The 17,091-nt window shown below is 40.8% G+C and overlaps 1 protein-coding gene across 8 annotated transcripts; it reads left to right on the top strand.

Moving 5' to 3' along the window:
- Nucleotides 1–462: 462 nt before the first annotated feature.
- zgc:136439 (uncharacterized protein LOC678627 homolog) lies at nt 463–17,091 on the top strand. 8 transcript variants are annotated; one of them, XM_041200375.1, is made up of 12 exons: nt 463–580; nt 691–1,078; nt 3,979–4,079; nt 5,651–5,835; nt 7,103–7,322; nt 8,549–8,638; nt 9,779–9,858; nt 12,331–12,446; nt 12,536–12,633; nt 12,892–12,960; nt 15,868–15,926; nt 16,006–17,091. In XM_041200375.1, the coding sequence occupies exons 5-12, from the start codon at nt 7,131–7,133 to the stop codon at nt 16,106–16,108; spliced, it is 807 nt and encodes a 268-aa protein (XP_041056309.1). In that variant the 5' UTR covers nt 463–580; nt 691–1,078; nt 3,979–4,079; nt 5,651–5,835; nt 7,103–7,130; the 3' UTR covers nt 16,109–17,091. The 8 variants fall into 8 exon arrangements, with proteins under 8 accessions (XP_041056309.1, XP_041056308.1, XP_041056305.1 ...); XM_041200374.1 differs by lacking the exon at nt 5,651–5,835; XM_041200371.1 differs by lacking the exon at nt 5,651–5,835 and having other exon boundaries at nt 7,100–7,322.

Raw genomic sequence — 17,091 nt, 5'->3', positions numbered from 1 at the left:
CCGCAGTTTTTTTGTTTTTATAGGTTGGTAAACTGTCTCTGGTATGGGTAAGGTTAGTGTGAGGTTGGTAAACTGTCTCTGGTATGGGTAAGGTTAGTGTGAGGTTGGTAAGCTTACAGTCAGGTTGGTAAACTATCATGTATGGGTAAGGTTATAGTGAGATTGGTAAACTCTGCTATTGGTGAGGTTAGTAAATTGGCTCTATTTGTAAGGCTACAGTTAGGTTGGTAAACTCCGAACGCTGCTATATTATTGAAACGCACCTGCTTTCGCTTCTTCTCTCGTCCGTTAATCATAAAAGCCGCGAAGACTGGACGCCGTCTCCATGGCAACAAGGTGCCGAAGCGCGGACCGTGAGCCTCAGGGCCTCGGCAGTGGGTGGGGCCCGAGCCGGCGGGTGGAGCCATTGGAGGTGGGAGGATCCCAAGCAGGCGAGTGGAGCCATTGGAGGTGGGAGGGGCCCGAGTCGGCGGATAGAGCCAGCGGAGGTGGGTGGGGCCCGAGACGGTGGGTGGAGCCCGAGCCTGCGGGTGGTGCTTGGGCCTAAAGTTGCTGTGAATAGGTGTGTTGGCTCTGGAAGGTGAGTATTTCCTCTGGATACTGTAACTCTCAGTTCAAAATTGTCTGCGGGGCGGGAGACAGGAATAACTGACCTCGAATTTTCATGACTAACTTCTCTTCTCCTGGCAGTCGCTGACTCGGTGTTGGTCCCTGGATGGTCAGTTCCTTCCTCCACAGTAACGGCCGGGCAGGGCTTCCGCCAGCAAAGTCTTCACTGCAGTTCCTGCCATGGACTCGCTGGACGCTCAGTCCGCTCCAATAATTACAGGTTATTTTCCTCTGTCCAAAAGCCTGGAACCTCTTTGTTTGGCAGCAGTATCCACCTTGGTCTTCTCCTGAGATCTCCATCATCACCATCTTCAAGAACGGATTCTATTCACTCCGAGGGATGTCAAGAAATAGCTGAGTGCATCCGATAACATACCGCCTATAGTACTGAAGATTTGTACTCCAGAACTAGTCATACCCCGAACCAAGTTGCTACACTACGGGCATCACAGTGTGGAAAATTGTTCAGGTATGTTCTGTCCAAAAAAGGTCATTTCCAATCCAGCCAATGACCACTCCCACGATCTATTAAAATAAAATAGCATTTGTATAACAGATTTCATGACCATTAAATGTCTCAAGGCGCTTTACAGCCAATGGAAGTACTTTGAAGTGCAGCCACTTTGTAATGTGGAAAATAAGGCAGCCTCTTTCCACTCCTCCCCCAGCAGCCGGCCTCTTTCCCCCCACCCCCCCCCAGCAGCCGGCCTCTTTCCCCCCACCCCCCCCCAGCAGCCGGCCTTCCCCCCGCTGCCCCCTAGCAGCTGGCCTCTTTCCCCCCTGCTGCCCCCAGCAGCTGGCCTCTTTGCCCACTGCCACCGCCCCCCCCCCCCCCCCCCCCGGCAGCCAGTAGTACAGGTGAGCTCGATGCATGCACATATACTTTCTAGAGCAGAAGTTTATCCCTTTCCTCGCTTAAGTCAAGACGCTGAAGCTATTCATTGTGCTCCTACCACCCAACTGACATCAGCTAACTCAGCATTGACTGTGATTCATCCTGTGGTTGGTCTATCTCTCTCACCTGCTAACTAAGCCATTCATAGATTGACAGACTTCTTTGTCACTCAGTGCTCCTGTAGCCTATACCTGTTGAGTGAAGGTGGAATAGAGTGAACAAGACATAGCAATTCAAGTACAACAGGTTACTTTTAGTGTTCATGCTTTGTTAAATTACTGTTGTTTAGATGGGAAAGGATTTATAATATAAATCAAAAACAGAATTACCTGGAGAAACTCAGAAGGTCTGGCAGCATCGACAGAGAAGAAGAGTTGATGTTTCGAGTCCTCATGACCCTTCGACAGAACTTGAGTTCGAGTCCAAGAAAGAGTTGAAATATAAGCTGGTTTGGGGGGGGAAGAGAGAGAGAGAGAAGTGGAGGGGGTTGGTGTGGTTGTAGGGACAAACAAGCAGTGATAGAAGCAGATCATCAAAAGATGTCACAGACAACAGGACAAAAGAACACATAGGTGTTAAAGTTGGTGATGTTATCTAAACGAATGTGCTAATTAAGAATGGATGGTAGGGCACTCAAGGTATAGCTCTAGTGGGGGTGGGGAGAGCATAAAAGATTTAAAAATATTTAAAAATAATGGAAATAGGTGGGAAAAGAAAAATCTATATAATTTATTGGAAACAGAAAGGGGGTGGGGATGGGGGAGGGAGCTCACGACCTAAAGTTGTTGAATTCAATATTCAGTCCGGAAGGCTGTAAAGTGCCTAGTCGGAAGATGAGGTGTTGTTCCTCCAGTTTGCGTTGGGCTTCACTGGAACAATGCAGCATGCCAAGGGCAGACATGTGGGCAAGAGAGCAGGGTGGAGTGTTAAAATGGCAAGCGACAGGGAGGTTTGGGTCATTCTTGCAGACAGACTGGAGGAACAACACCTCATCTTCCGACTAGGCACTTTACAGCCTTCTGGACTGAGTATTGAATTCAACAACTTTAGGCCTTGAGCTCCCCCCTCCATCCCCACCCCCTTTCTGTTTCCCCCTTCCTTTTGTTTTTTTCCAGTAAATTATATAGATTTTTCTTTTCCCACCTATTTCCATTATTTTTAAATATTTTTAAATCTTTTATGCTTTTGTTTTTATAATATAAATGTACATTTTGCTTCTCTAATCTAATAGAGTAGGCCATACAGCACCTGTGATCTTTCCCTTGTTCTGACACATTATCTTTCTTTAAAGGTTAAAGGACTCATGCAAAACGCCATGAGCTTTTTGTTTGCCTGCATTTCCATGGTGATTAACTATGTGAAGTTATTCTAACCTTGTGTAGGTTAAAGAACACTTTGGGCAATTTAGAGACCATGGTAGATAAATTGCAAATAGTCCCCAAATATGGCCCAAGGGATCACAATGCACAATTACTCTGTACCCATTCGTTGTAATACAGGTAGTATGGCATCTTTGTACTGCCTGTTCAATACCATGATTTTGGGGTGCAGCAAGCTCTAACCATGCTGTTAATTGACTGTATATATCAGCATGTATCGATACTTGGTAGTACTACTTAAAGTCAGCCTTCACTGTTTAAAGCTAACCTGCACCACTTAAAAGGGGAGATGCATTGTGGCTGGAGCAAAACAAGTGCTAGGAATCTTTTGTGAGCTGAGTCTAACCTGGTGGGGAGAAGAATGGCTGACCATGGGAGAGAATGGGTATCTAGGTTTTTTGATACTGCATGGGAGATCTTGGTGGAGGTGGTAGAAAGGCGGGGTGACATTCACTATCCATAGGGGTCAAGAGGCCTTCCAGAGCAACAGTGAAAAGGCAATGGGAGCAGATAATCTGCAGAGGCCAGCACCAAGAATCAAGCCTCAAGGACCTGGATGCAGTGCCACTAGCCTCTCTCACTGTTGAAATCATTGTAACCCATCACTCACCTACCAACGATTTCTAACAATCAGGACTTGTACCTAACGAGCACATGCCTCACTTACGCTCAAAAACTTAGCACTGTTGCGACGCTCACCCACATCTCACAGCTTGCACACACCACCAGCTATTCAACCTTTAGGTCACATCACTCAAATATCTTGCACAAAATTCACTGACACACTTTCCCCCTGTCTTCCAGGAGAAGTTAGTGACAACCAAAGGCAGATGCATCTCTGCATCGTCTAACTCCAATGGGGGAGGTAGTGTTGGCCATTACTGGAAAGGCCATTGCTGAGCTGTGGACAGCAGCAGGGCTGAAATTTTTGAAGATGACTGTAGCCTTAGTCCTAACCTTCCTTCCTAACATCCCACTTCCCCCTTATTCCACAATCTCATCTGACTTAACTGCAGATGAAACAGGCACGCACCACTTACCTGCACCTCTCCCATTCCTGCACCGCTTCCTACCTTTGCAGCTTTTTCTTTTCAGATACCCAAGAACTGAAACCTGGCCAGGCAGCGGATGAAGACCATAGAGAGTGCGATGTTGAAGTCTCGCTGTCACTTGATTTCACACAGAAGAATAATCAGGTCAGATACTGAAACTTCACATATCTGCACATGATGAGACTTTGGAGACAAGTACACTGCAGCCAGGGCAGGAGGCAAGGATAGCACAGGCGTTGCACACAAGTTCTACTGCAGTGGTCTCAAATGAGGGCTTTTATGGCTACAGAAGAAAACTGATGGAGGTACAGATATGCTTGCTGCGTTAGAAACCTGCCCGAAAGCCTGTGGTCAGTAACGAGGAGCATGGAAGACTCTGGCACCTACTTGACACAGGGCAATACACAAAGCTTGGAGCCCAACCTTTCCATGGAATTAGTGGCCAACTCCATTAACACACTGGTGAATCTAACCATGATGCAGTGCCTGATGTCCAATGTCTCAGCTTCCATTTCAGACTACAGCTATCATGGCTACAGATAATTCAAAAGGTGTCACACCAGTCCAGCAATCTGTCCTTCTGAGATGCCACCCTGGTAGAGTGGCAGTGGCTCAATGGAGAATGAATCTGCAGCTGTATCTCAAGATGACAGCATTTGTGCTCCCATTCCTTGCCATTCCATCCGTGGCCTTACTGTTGCCATCAGCCAGCGAACCCTGACTGCTGCCACCCATGCCAAGATTGTGCATTCTGAAGCCAGGCCTTTTAGGCCCAGAGCTTCTTCAGGTCATCCTATAAGGCCATTTACAGTCTCTCCCACTGAAAGTCAGCAGCCTTTCACGAGGTATGCTAAAGCCACTGGAGTAGAACTGCATTGGAGTGCCAAGGCACACTGAAGATAGACACTAAAGGAATGCAAAAGACTGGTTAATTGATTTTTGTATGAAATATGGCATAATATTTAATTATTTGGAAAAATTTGGATTGCAATGTTTGTATTGGGTTTGCTTCTATTTTTGCATTGTGACAGTGGGAAAGGTAAGGAGTGTGGGACTATTGGTGAATGTAGAATTGGTGTTGAATTAGCTCTTCATGTACAGCCAGGCCCTGTTTAGGTTGCAGCCTCCCGTCTTCCTCCATTTTTTGCTTCTTGTCTGATAGGTGGTGGCAAGGGCTGTTGCCTCATTCTGGCATGGTTGTGCTGCATGCAACAGATCACCATGAGTCTTGAAACCTGCTCAGCTGTGTATTGCGAGGCTGCTTCAGAATGGTCCAGCGAACAGAAACGTTGTTTTGGCATGCCAATGGTCTGATCAATCACATTTTCTGTGGCAGCAAAGCTTTAATTGAATGATGATGCACTTGTGTGCGTGAGTTGCGAACTGGAGTCATGCTCCATGGTCGTCAGCAGATATCCCTTGTTGGCTAGTAGCCACCCTTTGGTTTGTCAGGGTGATTGAAATGCAGCTGGTAGATCAGACTGCCACAAAGTAAATTCCTTATGACTGCTGCAGAATATTGGACATGGACCTACAAAATCTGTGAACTGTGGTCACAAACCAGATGGATGTTGAGGGAGTGGAGTCCCTTTCAGTTCTGATATTTGGCAGAGCTGACAAGTGGCACCTGCAAAGCAATGTACCTGCACCATAGAGAAGACTTTGAACCTTGCAAATCTCAAACCTTCTTATATGCTCTGCCTGTTTCTTCCCAGCATGAGAAATTGAAATGAAATTGACAGCTTCAGGGACCTCGTTTATACAATCTTCAAGATGTTGCTTTTATCTCCAACACCAGCTTGAAGGAACCAGAAAAAAATGTTCATAGCCATGGTCACCTGTACAACCATTGGAAACATTTCCTTGCCCTGCTCTGGAGTTGAAGTTGTGGCTGCAGCAGGTTGTAAATTTCAGTGACAGTCTCTTTAGTGAAGTATAGATGTCTTAAATAATTGGTTGTTGCTTATGTACAGGTAGAGTAATTGCTTCCTGATAACCCTGACAGAAATAGCCTGCTTAGAGCCCTTTCTCCCCTCAATTATGCTCTATTCCAGGACGAAGGCTATTGGAACTAATGCATCCCTGTCTGGGAACGACTGGTTTGTGTAGAAGCTTTGAAGTGCAAAAAATATTTCAGCTGTCATCCAAATTTGAAAACAATATAAGACGCAACAAAAACATGTAGAAATGTAGCAGCAGCCAGAAAAAAAACCCAGCAGCTATATTGTATTTGATGATCCCTTTAAAAAGCGGTGGTGGGTGTCCTTCCTGCCCCTTAACTGGTGTTCAACAATGCAAGTTTAAGAGAGGAGATCAGCTGGAGCATGGAGCTCCAAAGTGGCAGCACTGGTATAAACTCAGCACTGTGTGCTGATTGACATCATATCTATCTACTCTGCATACTTACAGAATACAGTAATTTCATGCATTAACCGCTTTACCAAGATGGCATTCAGCATATTTCATGTTAGAATTGTGGATGTATGCCACAAATGCGATTTTTGATCCCAAATGGCACTTGTACTACCGCACACAATTTCCCCCCCAAGACCTTTAAAGGCGTTGTGATCACTTAGAATTTGCACTTTGGTGGTCCTTTGAAGCTATCAGAAAGTGCTTAAAGATTGCCTGTTGATGTTCATTTGCAGTGACTGGTTCTTTTTGCTTGAACCTTTTCTGTAAATCTTCATACTGCTTTTACTTTTGATAAATTTGATTTTTTTTAATTCACCATATGAAATCTAAATCCTAGTAAATTTAAACAGGAGAATGTGTCCAATGTGGAGAATATTCTTATACTACTTTAATATAGCAGTTTTGTCTTGATATGATATATATATATTAAGAATGAAATGATGGATTGCTTTTTGTATAGTTTAAAAATAACTATACAATCTTTATGCCTCCTTTCAAAGATACTTTAGGATTAGGTTGTATGATGGCTGGTTTGTGTAAAGTCAATGGAATCAAGAGGCTGGTCACACATTGAAAAACTAATTTTTATATTAAATAGACAGAAGGTAAAATAGGATTACAATATATACAATAAGGCCAATATAGAATAAAACTCCAGAGTACTCCCTTAAGTAAAAGAAAATCCAGACATTGTTTCATATATTGGTAACATCACATAATGGCTAAGCTTTATCTATTTTTTTCTCCAGCAGGGTGTACTGCATAGAATTTATTGAAATTATGAAGGCTATTATTCTGGCTGCTGGCTATGGTACAAGATTCAATCGTGATCTACAGAATGACACCAGTGGAGATTTCAAGCACCTCTGTGGCATCCCCAAGCCCCTTCTACCAGTAGGAAATAAGGCGCTTATCAGCCACTGGATGGCAGCAATGGAAAAAATCAACTCTATTGATGCAGTTTATGTTATTGTATGTTTAGATTTTGGTCTTTCCTTCAGAAAACTGCACAAGTTAAATTGCCTGAAGTGCCTCCAAATTATGTCCTGGACTTGGATATACAGGGCATAATTTCAAAAACTGCAGATGACATAAAACTTGGAAATGTAGTAAGAAGTGAGAAGTATAATAGCAGACTTCAGGAGGACATAGACTGATGAAGTTTAATGTGGAGGAGTGTAAAATGATTAATTTTAGTAGGAAAACAGAGGCAATATAAACAAAGTGGTACAATCTTAAAAGGGTGCAGGAACAGAGAGGCTGTGGACTTAACAGAGAGGAACAGAGTTCAGCCTGTGAAGATGGCAAGACAAGTTGAGAAAGCTGTTAAAAGGGCATATTGTATCCTTAGCTTTATAGATGGAGACAGAGTATAATTGCAAGGATGTTATATAAACAACTTTAACAAAACATTGTTTAGGTCTAAGCTGGAGTTTTATGTCAATTTCTGGGCACCATACATTAGGAAAGATGTCAAGGCCTTAGAGAGGGTGCAGAGGAGTGTTATGAGACGGTGCCAAGGATGAAAATCTTCAATTACATGGCGAGGATAGGCGAACTAGGGTTGTTCTGCTTAGAACAGAGAAGGTTAAAGGGGCAATTTGATAAAGGCATTCAAAATCTTGAATAAGGCTTTTGTAAAAGTAAATAAGGAGAAGCAGTTTCAAGTGGTAGAATTCAGTAACCAGAGGACACAAATTATGGTATTTGGCAATAGAACTAGAAGCGACATGAGATAAAAAGTTAAGCAGCAAATTGTTATGATTTGCACTGCACTGTCTGAAAGGGTGGTTAAAGCAGTTTCAATAACCATTTCCTAAAGAAAATTAGGTATATGCAGAGAAAGAGTTTGTAGGGCTTTTGGGAAAGATCAGTGGAGTGAGACAGATTGGATAGCTCTTTCAAAGAGCTTTGCACAGGCACACTGGTCCAAATGCCCTCATTTTGTGGTTTATCATTCTATGATTCTAATTGCTTCTCTATTTTACATATTTCATATAAAATTGTGACTGAAAACTTGGTGTGACAGTTTTTTTGGTATGTTTATTGCTATTTGATATCTTTCTGCTGGTGCTGAGGAATTGAACTTCTGTAGTTTTAATCTTTTTTCACTTTTTGACAAAAAAACTGTCAATTTTAAACAGCATATAACTCTCACAGTTATGTTAATAACCGTTAACTAACAGTAATCCTTGCAGACAAATGATCTCTATTCTACAAAGTTTGAAGACTGGGCAAAGGAATTCCAACTAGTTAAAGTTCTGAATGATGGATCAAGAAGCAATGAGGTAGGTGCCCAGAACATCAGTAGCCCAGGTATATAATGTATAAATCAGAACTATCCCTTTCACTAAGATTAGATCATTAGTAAAAATTACAGTTAATTTCCAGACACCGTTAAACTTCAGCTGGTTAACATTTTTATGGATAATTGCATTGTAAAAATGCAGTATATTTGTTCTGAAAATGTAGTGACAGGGTATTTACAATGTGAACAGCAAAATTCTTTATTAATAAAAGATCTGTTTGTGCTATTATTCACTTTAGTTTCCAAGTTCGTTCCGTACTAGTCTACACATAACACTGATAGAACATCACAAAACTGTAATAGATCATGGTGTTCAGATTACTTAGATAAACTGAGATTGAACCATAGGCGGTTGACTGATGTCATCTGAGCCATCTATTAATACAGCCTTGAGACGTATTCCTACATAGTATTTGAGTATTATCTCTTGATGCAAGAAATTGTGGTTTTATCACATGATTTGGTTTAATCTTACTGTTGGAAGTAACTGAATTTAGTAGGTGTGAGCCTATTAATTACTAAGTGTTAAAGAAGGATTTTTTTTGATTTGATGTAATGAAGTCAGTAATGCCGACCTAAGTCCTGGGTTCTTTCCAATAGTTGTATAAAGCAGCTGTAAATTTTAAGAACAATTTAGAAGGAATTTTGATAAACCTCAATCAAAATTATTTGGAAACCTTTTCTCAAGGTCCTGGAGAGGAAAAGGTGGTGAGAAGGGTTGTTTCCATCTTTATAGAATTTTCATTTATTAGCTGACCAATATGCATTTAAAACTTGGAGAATAAGATAGTTTATATTTTTTTATATTCATTCATGGGATGTGGATGTAGCTGCTAGGCCAGATTTATTGCCCAAGTTGCCCTTTGAGAAGGTGGTGATGAGCTCCTTTCTTGAACTGCTGCAGTCCATGTGGTGCAGGTATACCCACAGTGCTGGTAGGGAGAATTTTGACCCGGCAACAGTGAAGGAAGGGCAATATACTTCCAAGTTGGGATGGTGAGTGGTTTGGAGGGGAACATATATTTTACACATACTTTACAGACAGAGTCATTTAAAGTTAAGTAAAAGCCATAATTCAGCGATCTGAACAAATTAAAAAAAATACTTTTTCTCACCACAGGAACGGTTGGGTGCTATCGCTTGTCTTCAGCTTGCCATTACTCAGTTTAACATCAATGATCATGTATTGGTCCTAGGCGGGTAAGCAACAACATAGATAGTAAAGGATATAAGCAGAATAGTGGTAAATATTTTAAAATAGGGCAAATTGGTTAATAGATACAGTTTTAAGTTCTAGATTGTAAAAAAGAAAATTGGTGCAGTAACTTAAAAAAAAACTTTTAACTAGAAAGGATGTTCATTTTAAAATGAACTATTCAGTTGCTTTAAGAAATTTCTCTGTAGCTCACGGGGATAGTGAGCATTAACTGATAAATAAATGATCTGTAATAAATGATTCATAGAAACAATAGAGAATAATTCATCTAACTAAGACAATTTATTTTATTATTTCTTCCCAGCTTATCTTGTAAAGAACTTGTCTGGTCTTTATCCCGATGTCTACAATATGCTTAGCTTAAAAATGATACCCCTTCAACCGCTACCCTGAATTTACTTTTGTGTGTCATTATCATCTATTTTCCATTGCTTGTTCTCATTCTGCTCATTGATGTTTAGGTCATTTCTGGTGGTCACTACCTTTTGATTGATTCTGCAATTCCATAATGCTTTTAACGTAGAACAATTCCCAAGACGCTTCAGAAGCATAGTCAAAAAATAAAAGGATGCAGAGGAAATATTTAGCTGGTACCAAAGGCTTAGTCAAACAGATGGATTTAAGGGTGATCTTAAAAAAGGGAGGAAGTGAAATGGCAGAAATGAAGAGATATAACAGTTCAAGGGAGCAAATTCCAAAGACTGGGCCCCCAGGGATAACACGAACATATGAGTTAGGAGCAGGAGTAGACCATTCGGCCCCTTGAACCTGCTCCTCTATTCGATAAGATCATGGTTGCTCTGATTGTGGCCTCAGCTTTACGTCCTTTCTACCCCCTATAAACTTTTGATTCCCTTGTCAATCAAGAATCTATCTAACTCAACCTTGAAAATATTTAATGATCTTGCCTCTACCACTCTCTGGGGAAGAGAATTCCACAGACTAACAACCATCAGAGAAAAAAATCCTTCTCATTTCCGTCTTATATGGGAGAGCCCTAATTTTTAAACTGTAGCCCCAAGTTCTTGTCTCTCTGTCAAGGGGAAACATCCTTTTAGCATCCACCCTGTCACGTCTCCTGCAGGATCTTATTTGTTTCAATAAGACCACCTTTCATTCTAAACTCCAGTGGATACAGGCTTAACCTTTCCTGATAAGACAATCCCTGCAATCCAGGAATCAGTCGAGTGAACTTACCCTGAACTGCTTCTAATGCATATATATCCTTTCTTAAATAAAGAGACCAAAAATGTACACAGTACTCTAGATGTGGTTTCACCAATGCCATGTACAAAGGTAGCAAAAATGTAATAAATGACAACATTCTATTTGTCTTCCGAGTTACTTGCTGTACCTGCATATTAACTTTTTACGATTCCGATACCAGGACACCCATATCCCTCTACCGCAAAGTTGTGCAATCTCTCTTAATTTAAATAATATGCTACTTTTCTATTCTTCCTGCCAAAGTGGACAAATTCACAATCCCCCACATTATACTCCATTTGCCAATTTTTTCCCCCACTCACTTACCTATATCCCTTTGCAGACTCCTTATGTCCTCTTCACCTCTCTTTGTGCCATCAGCAAATTTAGTAATTATACATTTGGTCCCTTCACCCAAGTCATTGATATATATTGTAAATAGTTCAGGCCCCAGAAGTGATCCCTGTGGCACTCTATTCTTAACATCTTGCCAACCTGAAAGTAACACATTTATGCCTACTGTTTCTGGTTAGCTAACCAATCCTCTATCCATGCTAATGTTACCTTCTACACCATAAGAACTTATTTTTTCTAGTTACCTTCGATGTGGCACCTTGTCAAATGCCTTAAATGTCTGCCATTGCATCTCTGCTGACTTGTACCTTAACCTAATTTTCCAGTTCACCTCAGCCAACTCTCTCTTCTTACCCTTTATAATTGCCGTTATTTCAGTTTAAAACACTAGTCTTTGACACACTGTTCTCTCCCTAAATCAAATGTGAAATTAAATCATGTTATTATCACTGCTACCTAGGCATGCCTTTGCTATGAGGTTATTAATTAATCTTGTCGAATGCTACAACTACCAATGGTGGGCCATGCATAAGAAAATAGAGATAAAAACAAAATAGAGCCTGAGCAATAGAATTGCAATTGTAGACAGGGAGGAGGTAAGAGATAGGGAAGGAAGAAGCAAAGATGGATTTATACACAGATACTGGAGGGAATGGGGGATCCATAGCAGGTCAGCAAAGACAGATGTGATAGGTGAATTGGATTTGATGATTTAGGATACAAGTAGCAGAGCTTAGAATGAGCTGAAATTTTAAGTGTGGAAAATAGGAGAGCTTTGTTCAGCTTGGAGGTGACAAGGGCATACAATTGTAAATTGAACTTACCTTATTGAAAGAAATTCAAATAACTTATTGTATGTTTTGATTACCACTTTTGACAATATTTATTTTTCTCAGGGACACTCTGTTCTATGAAGACTTCAGTCTATCTGATGTCCTTGCACAATTTGCTGAGCTGCAGAGTATCCACAGTGACAGCAGTTTGGTTTTGTCTTACCTATGCAAAGATGAAGGTCAATCCAAAATTTATTACAAACGTCTTTTCTTTCTTGGACTAATCTTTGGGGGAAAAACAATCTAACATAACTTCTCCTCTCAGCAGAAATTACAAAGTATGGCATTTTAGAAATTAATGAAGAGTTCCAAGTCACTGCATTTAAAGAAAAACCCAGCTGTACTGAAACAACATCTCGCAGAGCTGTAAGATTTTTACTTTTTCTTTGACATTCCTGGACCACACACTGTACCTTTTTCCTTTTTAAGATAAGTCTAATATTGGAACAAGTTCCTTCAAAAACATTACTTTATACTGAAGCAGGGTTCAGCTGTACTAAGGTAACTTATTGCCACATTTGATTTCTTTCAGGCAAATCGTTTAGCACATTAAATACTATTTGTATTGAGTAATATCAATCTAAACTAAGATTTCAGAATATACTTCGATTTTCTGTCTTCCAGTGCCCATGCTTCTATATATACTCAAAAAATACAGTTCCTTTGATTGCAAAATTTCTTCAAGAAAAGCAAGTAAGTATTTGTTGGCAATTTTTTATTCTTTCATGGAGTGTGGGCATTGCTGGCTAGGCAGCAATGTTCGGTACTGAGATGATTGACTTCCGACAACCACAACCATTTTCCTCTGCTAGGTATGACACCAACCAGTGCTTCCCATTGACTCGTTTTTCTAGGGCTCCTTGATGCCACACACAGTCAAATGCTGCCTTGTTGTCAAGGACAATCACTCTCAGCTCACGTCACCTCTGGAGATCAGCTGTTTAGCCCATGTTTGGATTAAGGCTGTAATGGGGTCAGGTGCTGAGTGTCCCTGGTGCAACACAAACTGAGCAGGTTTTGCAGAGTAATTACCGCTTGATCGCACTGTCAACAACACCTTCCATCACTTGTTGACGATTGAGAGTAGACTGAAAGGACAGTAATTGCCCGGGTTGGATTAGTTTTGCTTTTTGTGGACAGGATATCTGGGCAATTTTTCATATTGCTGGGTAGATGCCAGTGCCATAGCTGTGTTGGAATGGCTTGGTTAGGGGCGCAGCTAGTTCTGGAAGACAAGTCTTCAGTACTATTGCAGGAATGATGTCAGGTCCCATAGCCTTTGTAGTATCCAGTGCCTTCAACTGTTTCTTGATATCACATGGAGTGAATCGAATTGACTGAAAACTGGCATCTGTGATGCTGGGGACCTCAAGAGGAGCCTAAAATGGATCATCCACTTGGCACTTCTGGCTGAAGATGGTTGAAAATGCTTCAGCCTTTTATTTTGTACTGATGTGCTGGTTGTTTAATTGTCTACCACCATTCACAACTGAATGTGACAGTGTTACTTGGGTTATATCTGATCTGTTGGTTGTGGGATCACCTAGCTCGGTCTATCGCATGCTGTTTTTGGTGTTTGACATGCAAGTAGTCCTGTGTTAACACCTCATTTTTGGGTATACCTGGTGCTGCTTGTGGCACACCCTCCTGCACTCTTCCTTGAACTAGGGTTGATCTCTCTGCTTGATGTTAATGGTAGAGTGGGAGATATGCTAGGCCATGAGGTTACAGATTGTGGTTGTATGCAATTCTACTGCTGATGGCCGACAGAACCTCATTCCTGCCCCATTTTGAGTTGCTAGATCTGTTGAAATCTATCCCATTTAGCACAGCGGTAGTGCTACACAATACAATGGAGGGTCTCCTCAATGTAAAGACAGGACCTCATCTCTACCAGTACTCTGTGGTAGTTACTCCTAAAGATACTGTCATGGAGAAATGTATCTGCAACAGGTAGATTGGTGAGGAAAAGGTGAAGTAGGCTCTTCCTCCTTGCTGATTCTCTCACCACCTGCCGCATGCCCAGACTAGCAGCTGCCAGCTTGGTCAGTGGTGGTATTACTGAGCTACTATTGGTAATGGACATTGAAGTCCCCTACCCAAAGTATATTTTGTGCCCTTGCCTTTCTCGATGCTTCTCCCAAATGGTGTTCAACATGAAGGAGTACTGATTTGTCAGCTGGATGAAGGTGCAGTAGGTGGTAATCAGCAGGAGGTTTCCTTTCCCAGTTTTGACCTAATGCCATGACACATGATGGGATCTGGAGTCAATGTTGAGGACCCCCAGGGCAAAATCCCTCCCTGTGCTGCTGTGCCATCACCTCTGGTGAGTCTGCCCTGCTGGTGGGACAGGACATACTCAGCCATTGTGATGGTGGTGTCTGGGACATTGTAAGGTATGATTCCATGAGTATGACTATGTCAGGCTGTTGCTTGACTAGCCTGTAGGACAGCTTTCCCAGTTTTGGCACAAGCTCCCAGATCTTCATAAGGACTTTGCAGGATCAACAGGGCTGGGTGTGTCATTGCTATTTCAACAATTTAAGTTAAACTCTGCTCAAAAGAAACGCCTAATTAGTTTAATTATTGGTACAACTAGATCAAGATTGTAAACATCAGGAACAATTAGCAATTGATGAATAATTGTGTCGTCCATTTGTTTATTAATTCAGCATGTAAGCATTTTATGTAAATTAGAATTGTCTACATTATTCTACTGTCACATTTGTAGGATTAACTAATAGATTATGTATACTTTTGATCAATATTTTGTATTTAAATGTTCTGCTTTAATTTAGACTTCCACAGCATGAATGCATATGGAAACAAAGAACTTGCATTATGTAGCATCTTTAATATACACAGTGGGCCGTAACTTCCAAGCCCCTGGGTAGTGTATCTGGGGGATACTCCAAAGATGTGCAGGGAAACCTCCCTACCTCCCCCCCCCCCCCCCAATCAAGATCTCAGGTAAGGATTGCATGGCAATTGCCCGGGAAGTTCAGACTTCCTTCGGGTAATTGCCCTGCACTGGGAATCATCCAAAAATGCGATTTAGATCAAAAACTTCAGATGGCTCCGACTGTGTTACAGCAATAGTTACCCAGAAAACGCTAGAAGAATTAAAACTTCTTATAGCTTCTGGGTAACTATTGTACTGACCTGCCCTCCCCCATTTCCAACTCCTGATTCTTGCCCCTCCTCCCCCAGGCCTGACTCCCAACTCTCTCCTGCCCCACCCCCAAGATCCTCCCTGTCCCCTCCAGGTAAGTAATTTTGAGCGGAGCGGCAATCCAACTCAATTGCCACTCCACTGGAAGTTATGGCTCAGCATGTTTCAGATGCTTCACTGGGAATTAATTACTTTTGAAATGTAGCCACTGTTGTAATATAGGTAGGTTAGACTATATTGGAATTATTTATTGAAGAACATGTGCTGCATATTGCTTTTAGATTTTGCATACTGGTGACACTGCATAAATTCATCCAATTGACCAGTGTACTATTTTCCTTTCATACACTTTCCTTGAAACAATATAGCAGTATCTATTTCAACAGCTTATATAAATACTATTCTAAAAAAAGGTTTATTTTTGATAGAAATCACCATTGGAAGAGAAGGATGCACCTGGCAATTTCTTATGTTGGATCCATTCAAGGTGAGAGAAAGTTCCTTGAAGCAATCATTTTACTTTTAATTTTATTCCATATACTGTTTATTTTCTTTTCCTATTGCAGGAAACCAGTGTTTGTTCATCATATAAGTGGTCGATTTGATGTTGGAAATCTTCCATCTTATATCGACTGTACCAAATATTTCCAGAAGTATAGTGATTCATAATGATTGGAAAACTGCTAGTCATTCAAATCAATGTTTTTAAAGACTTGTGAATCGGCTTTGTATGGTATCTGTATTCATTTCCTTTTTGTTAATGCTTCTCAAAATGAGCTAGTTAATAGTTAAAACAACGCAAAATTTCTGTCACCATGCATTTAATTCACAATATCCTATGGAAATATAAGGTCCTGAATTACTGCTTTTAAAAATAAATTTCTATTACAGTAGGATTGAGTGTACACTAACAAGCAATATACAGCTGTAGACTTCTCATCTTGCTTAAATTGAAACTGGCACATATTTCATTCAGTAGATCAGTGACAGTACATTTACAACATATGAAGCAGTCTCATTAAGAAAATGACCCCATAAAAGTTCAGGTACAGCATGGTTCTACAAGAAATACAAATTTTTTGAATGATAATGCAGCCACAAAATGTCTGGAAATCAAGTCAGTCATTTATATGGCAATTTCTTTAGGAAATACGCTAAAATGGTGAAGTCAGATTTTCTTGCATTTGCAATTCAGTGGTCATATGCTTCATATTGATGATATTGCTCCAGCATAGAACCCAAACATGACAGACAGAAAGAGACTATTCAGTGCTTTAAATTTATAACAATTAGAAGTCAGGATGTCCAAGTTTCAGTGTAACTATATACGCTTGAAAAAAAATCAAGCTTTTTAAAAATTGTAATTATGAAGTTACTTGAACTGAGGTGTTTAAATTTTGGCAATGATTACATGCTTTATGACATCAATGCTAGTATTTTTAAAATTAAGATCACTCTTTGTAAACTTGTGAAGTTGAATTGAGTGGAGGAATTCTGAAACAGGTTTGTTGTGCCAAACCAACAAAGTTAATTTTCTTTCTAATGTTAAGTCATCTTTTGCATCAAACAAACCAAGTAGGTTTGGAAATTAAACCTTTGGGAATGAACTGTACCTCAACTATTTCAATAAAGTGAAATACATTTTACCGCTA

The sequence above is a fragment of the Carcharodon carcharias genome, chromosome 12 (assembly GCF_017639515.1).
Source record: "Carcharodon carcharias isolate sCarCar2 chromosome 12, sCarCar2.pri, whole genome shotgun sequence".
Classification (NCBI taxonomy): domain Eukaryota; kingdom Metazoa; phylum Chordata; class Chondrichthyes; order Lamniformes; family Lamnidae; genus Carcharodon; species Carcharodon carcharias.
This window is presented reverse-complemented; position numbering and strand designations above follow the sequence as displayed.

Bases quoted from the DNA above. Each gene is read 5' to 3' on its own strand.
- zgc:136439 (XM_041200371.1), top strand. From the start codon at position 4,012: ATGAAGACCATAGAGAGTGCGATGTTGAAGTCTCGCTGTCACTTGATT. The intron at 4,080-7,099 runs GTCAGATACTGA...TTTTTTCTCCAG, and splicing joins TCACACAGAAGAATAATCAG to CAGGGTGTACTGCATAGAAT. The intron at 8,639-9,778 runs GTAGGTGCCCAG...TTCTCACCACAG, and splicing joins ATGGATCAAGAAGCAATGAG to GAACGGTTGGGTGCTATCGC.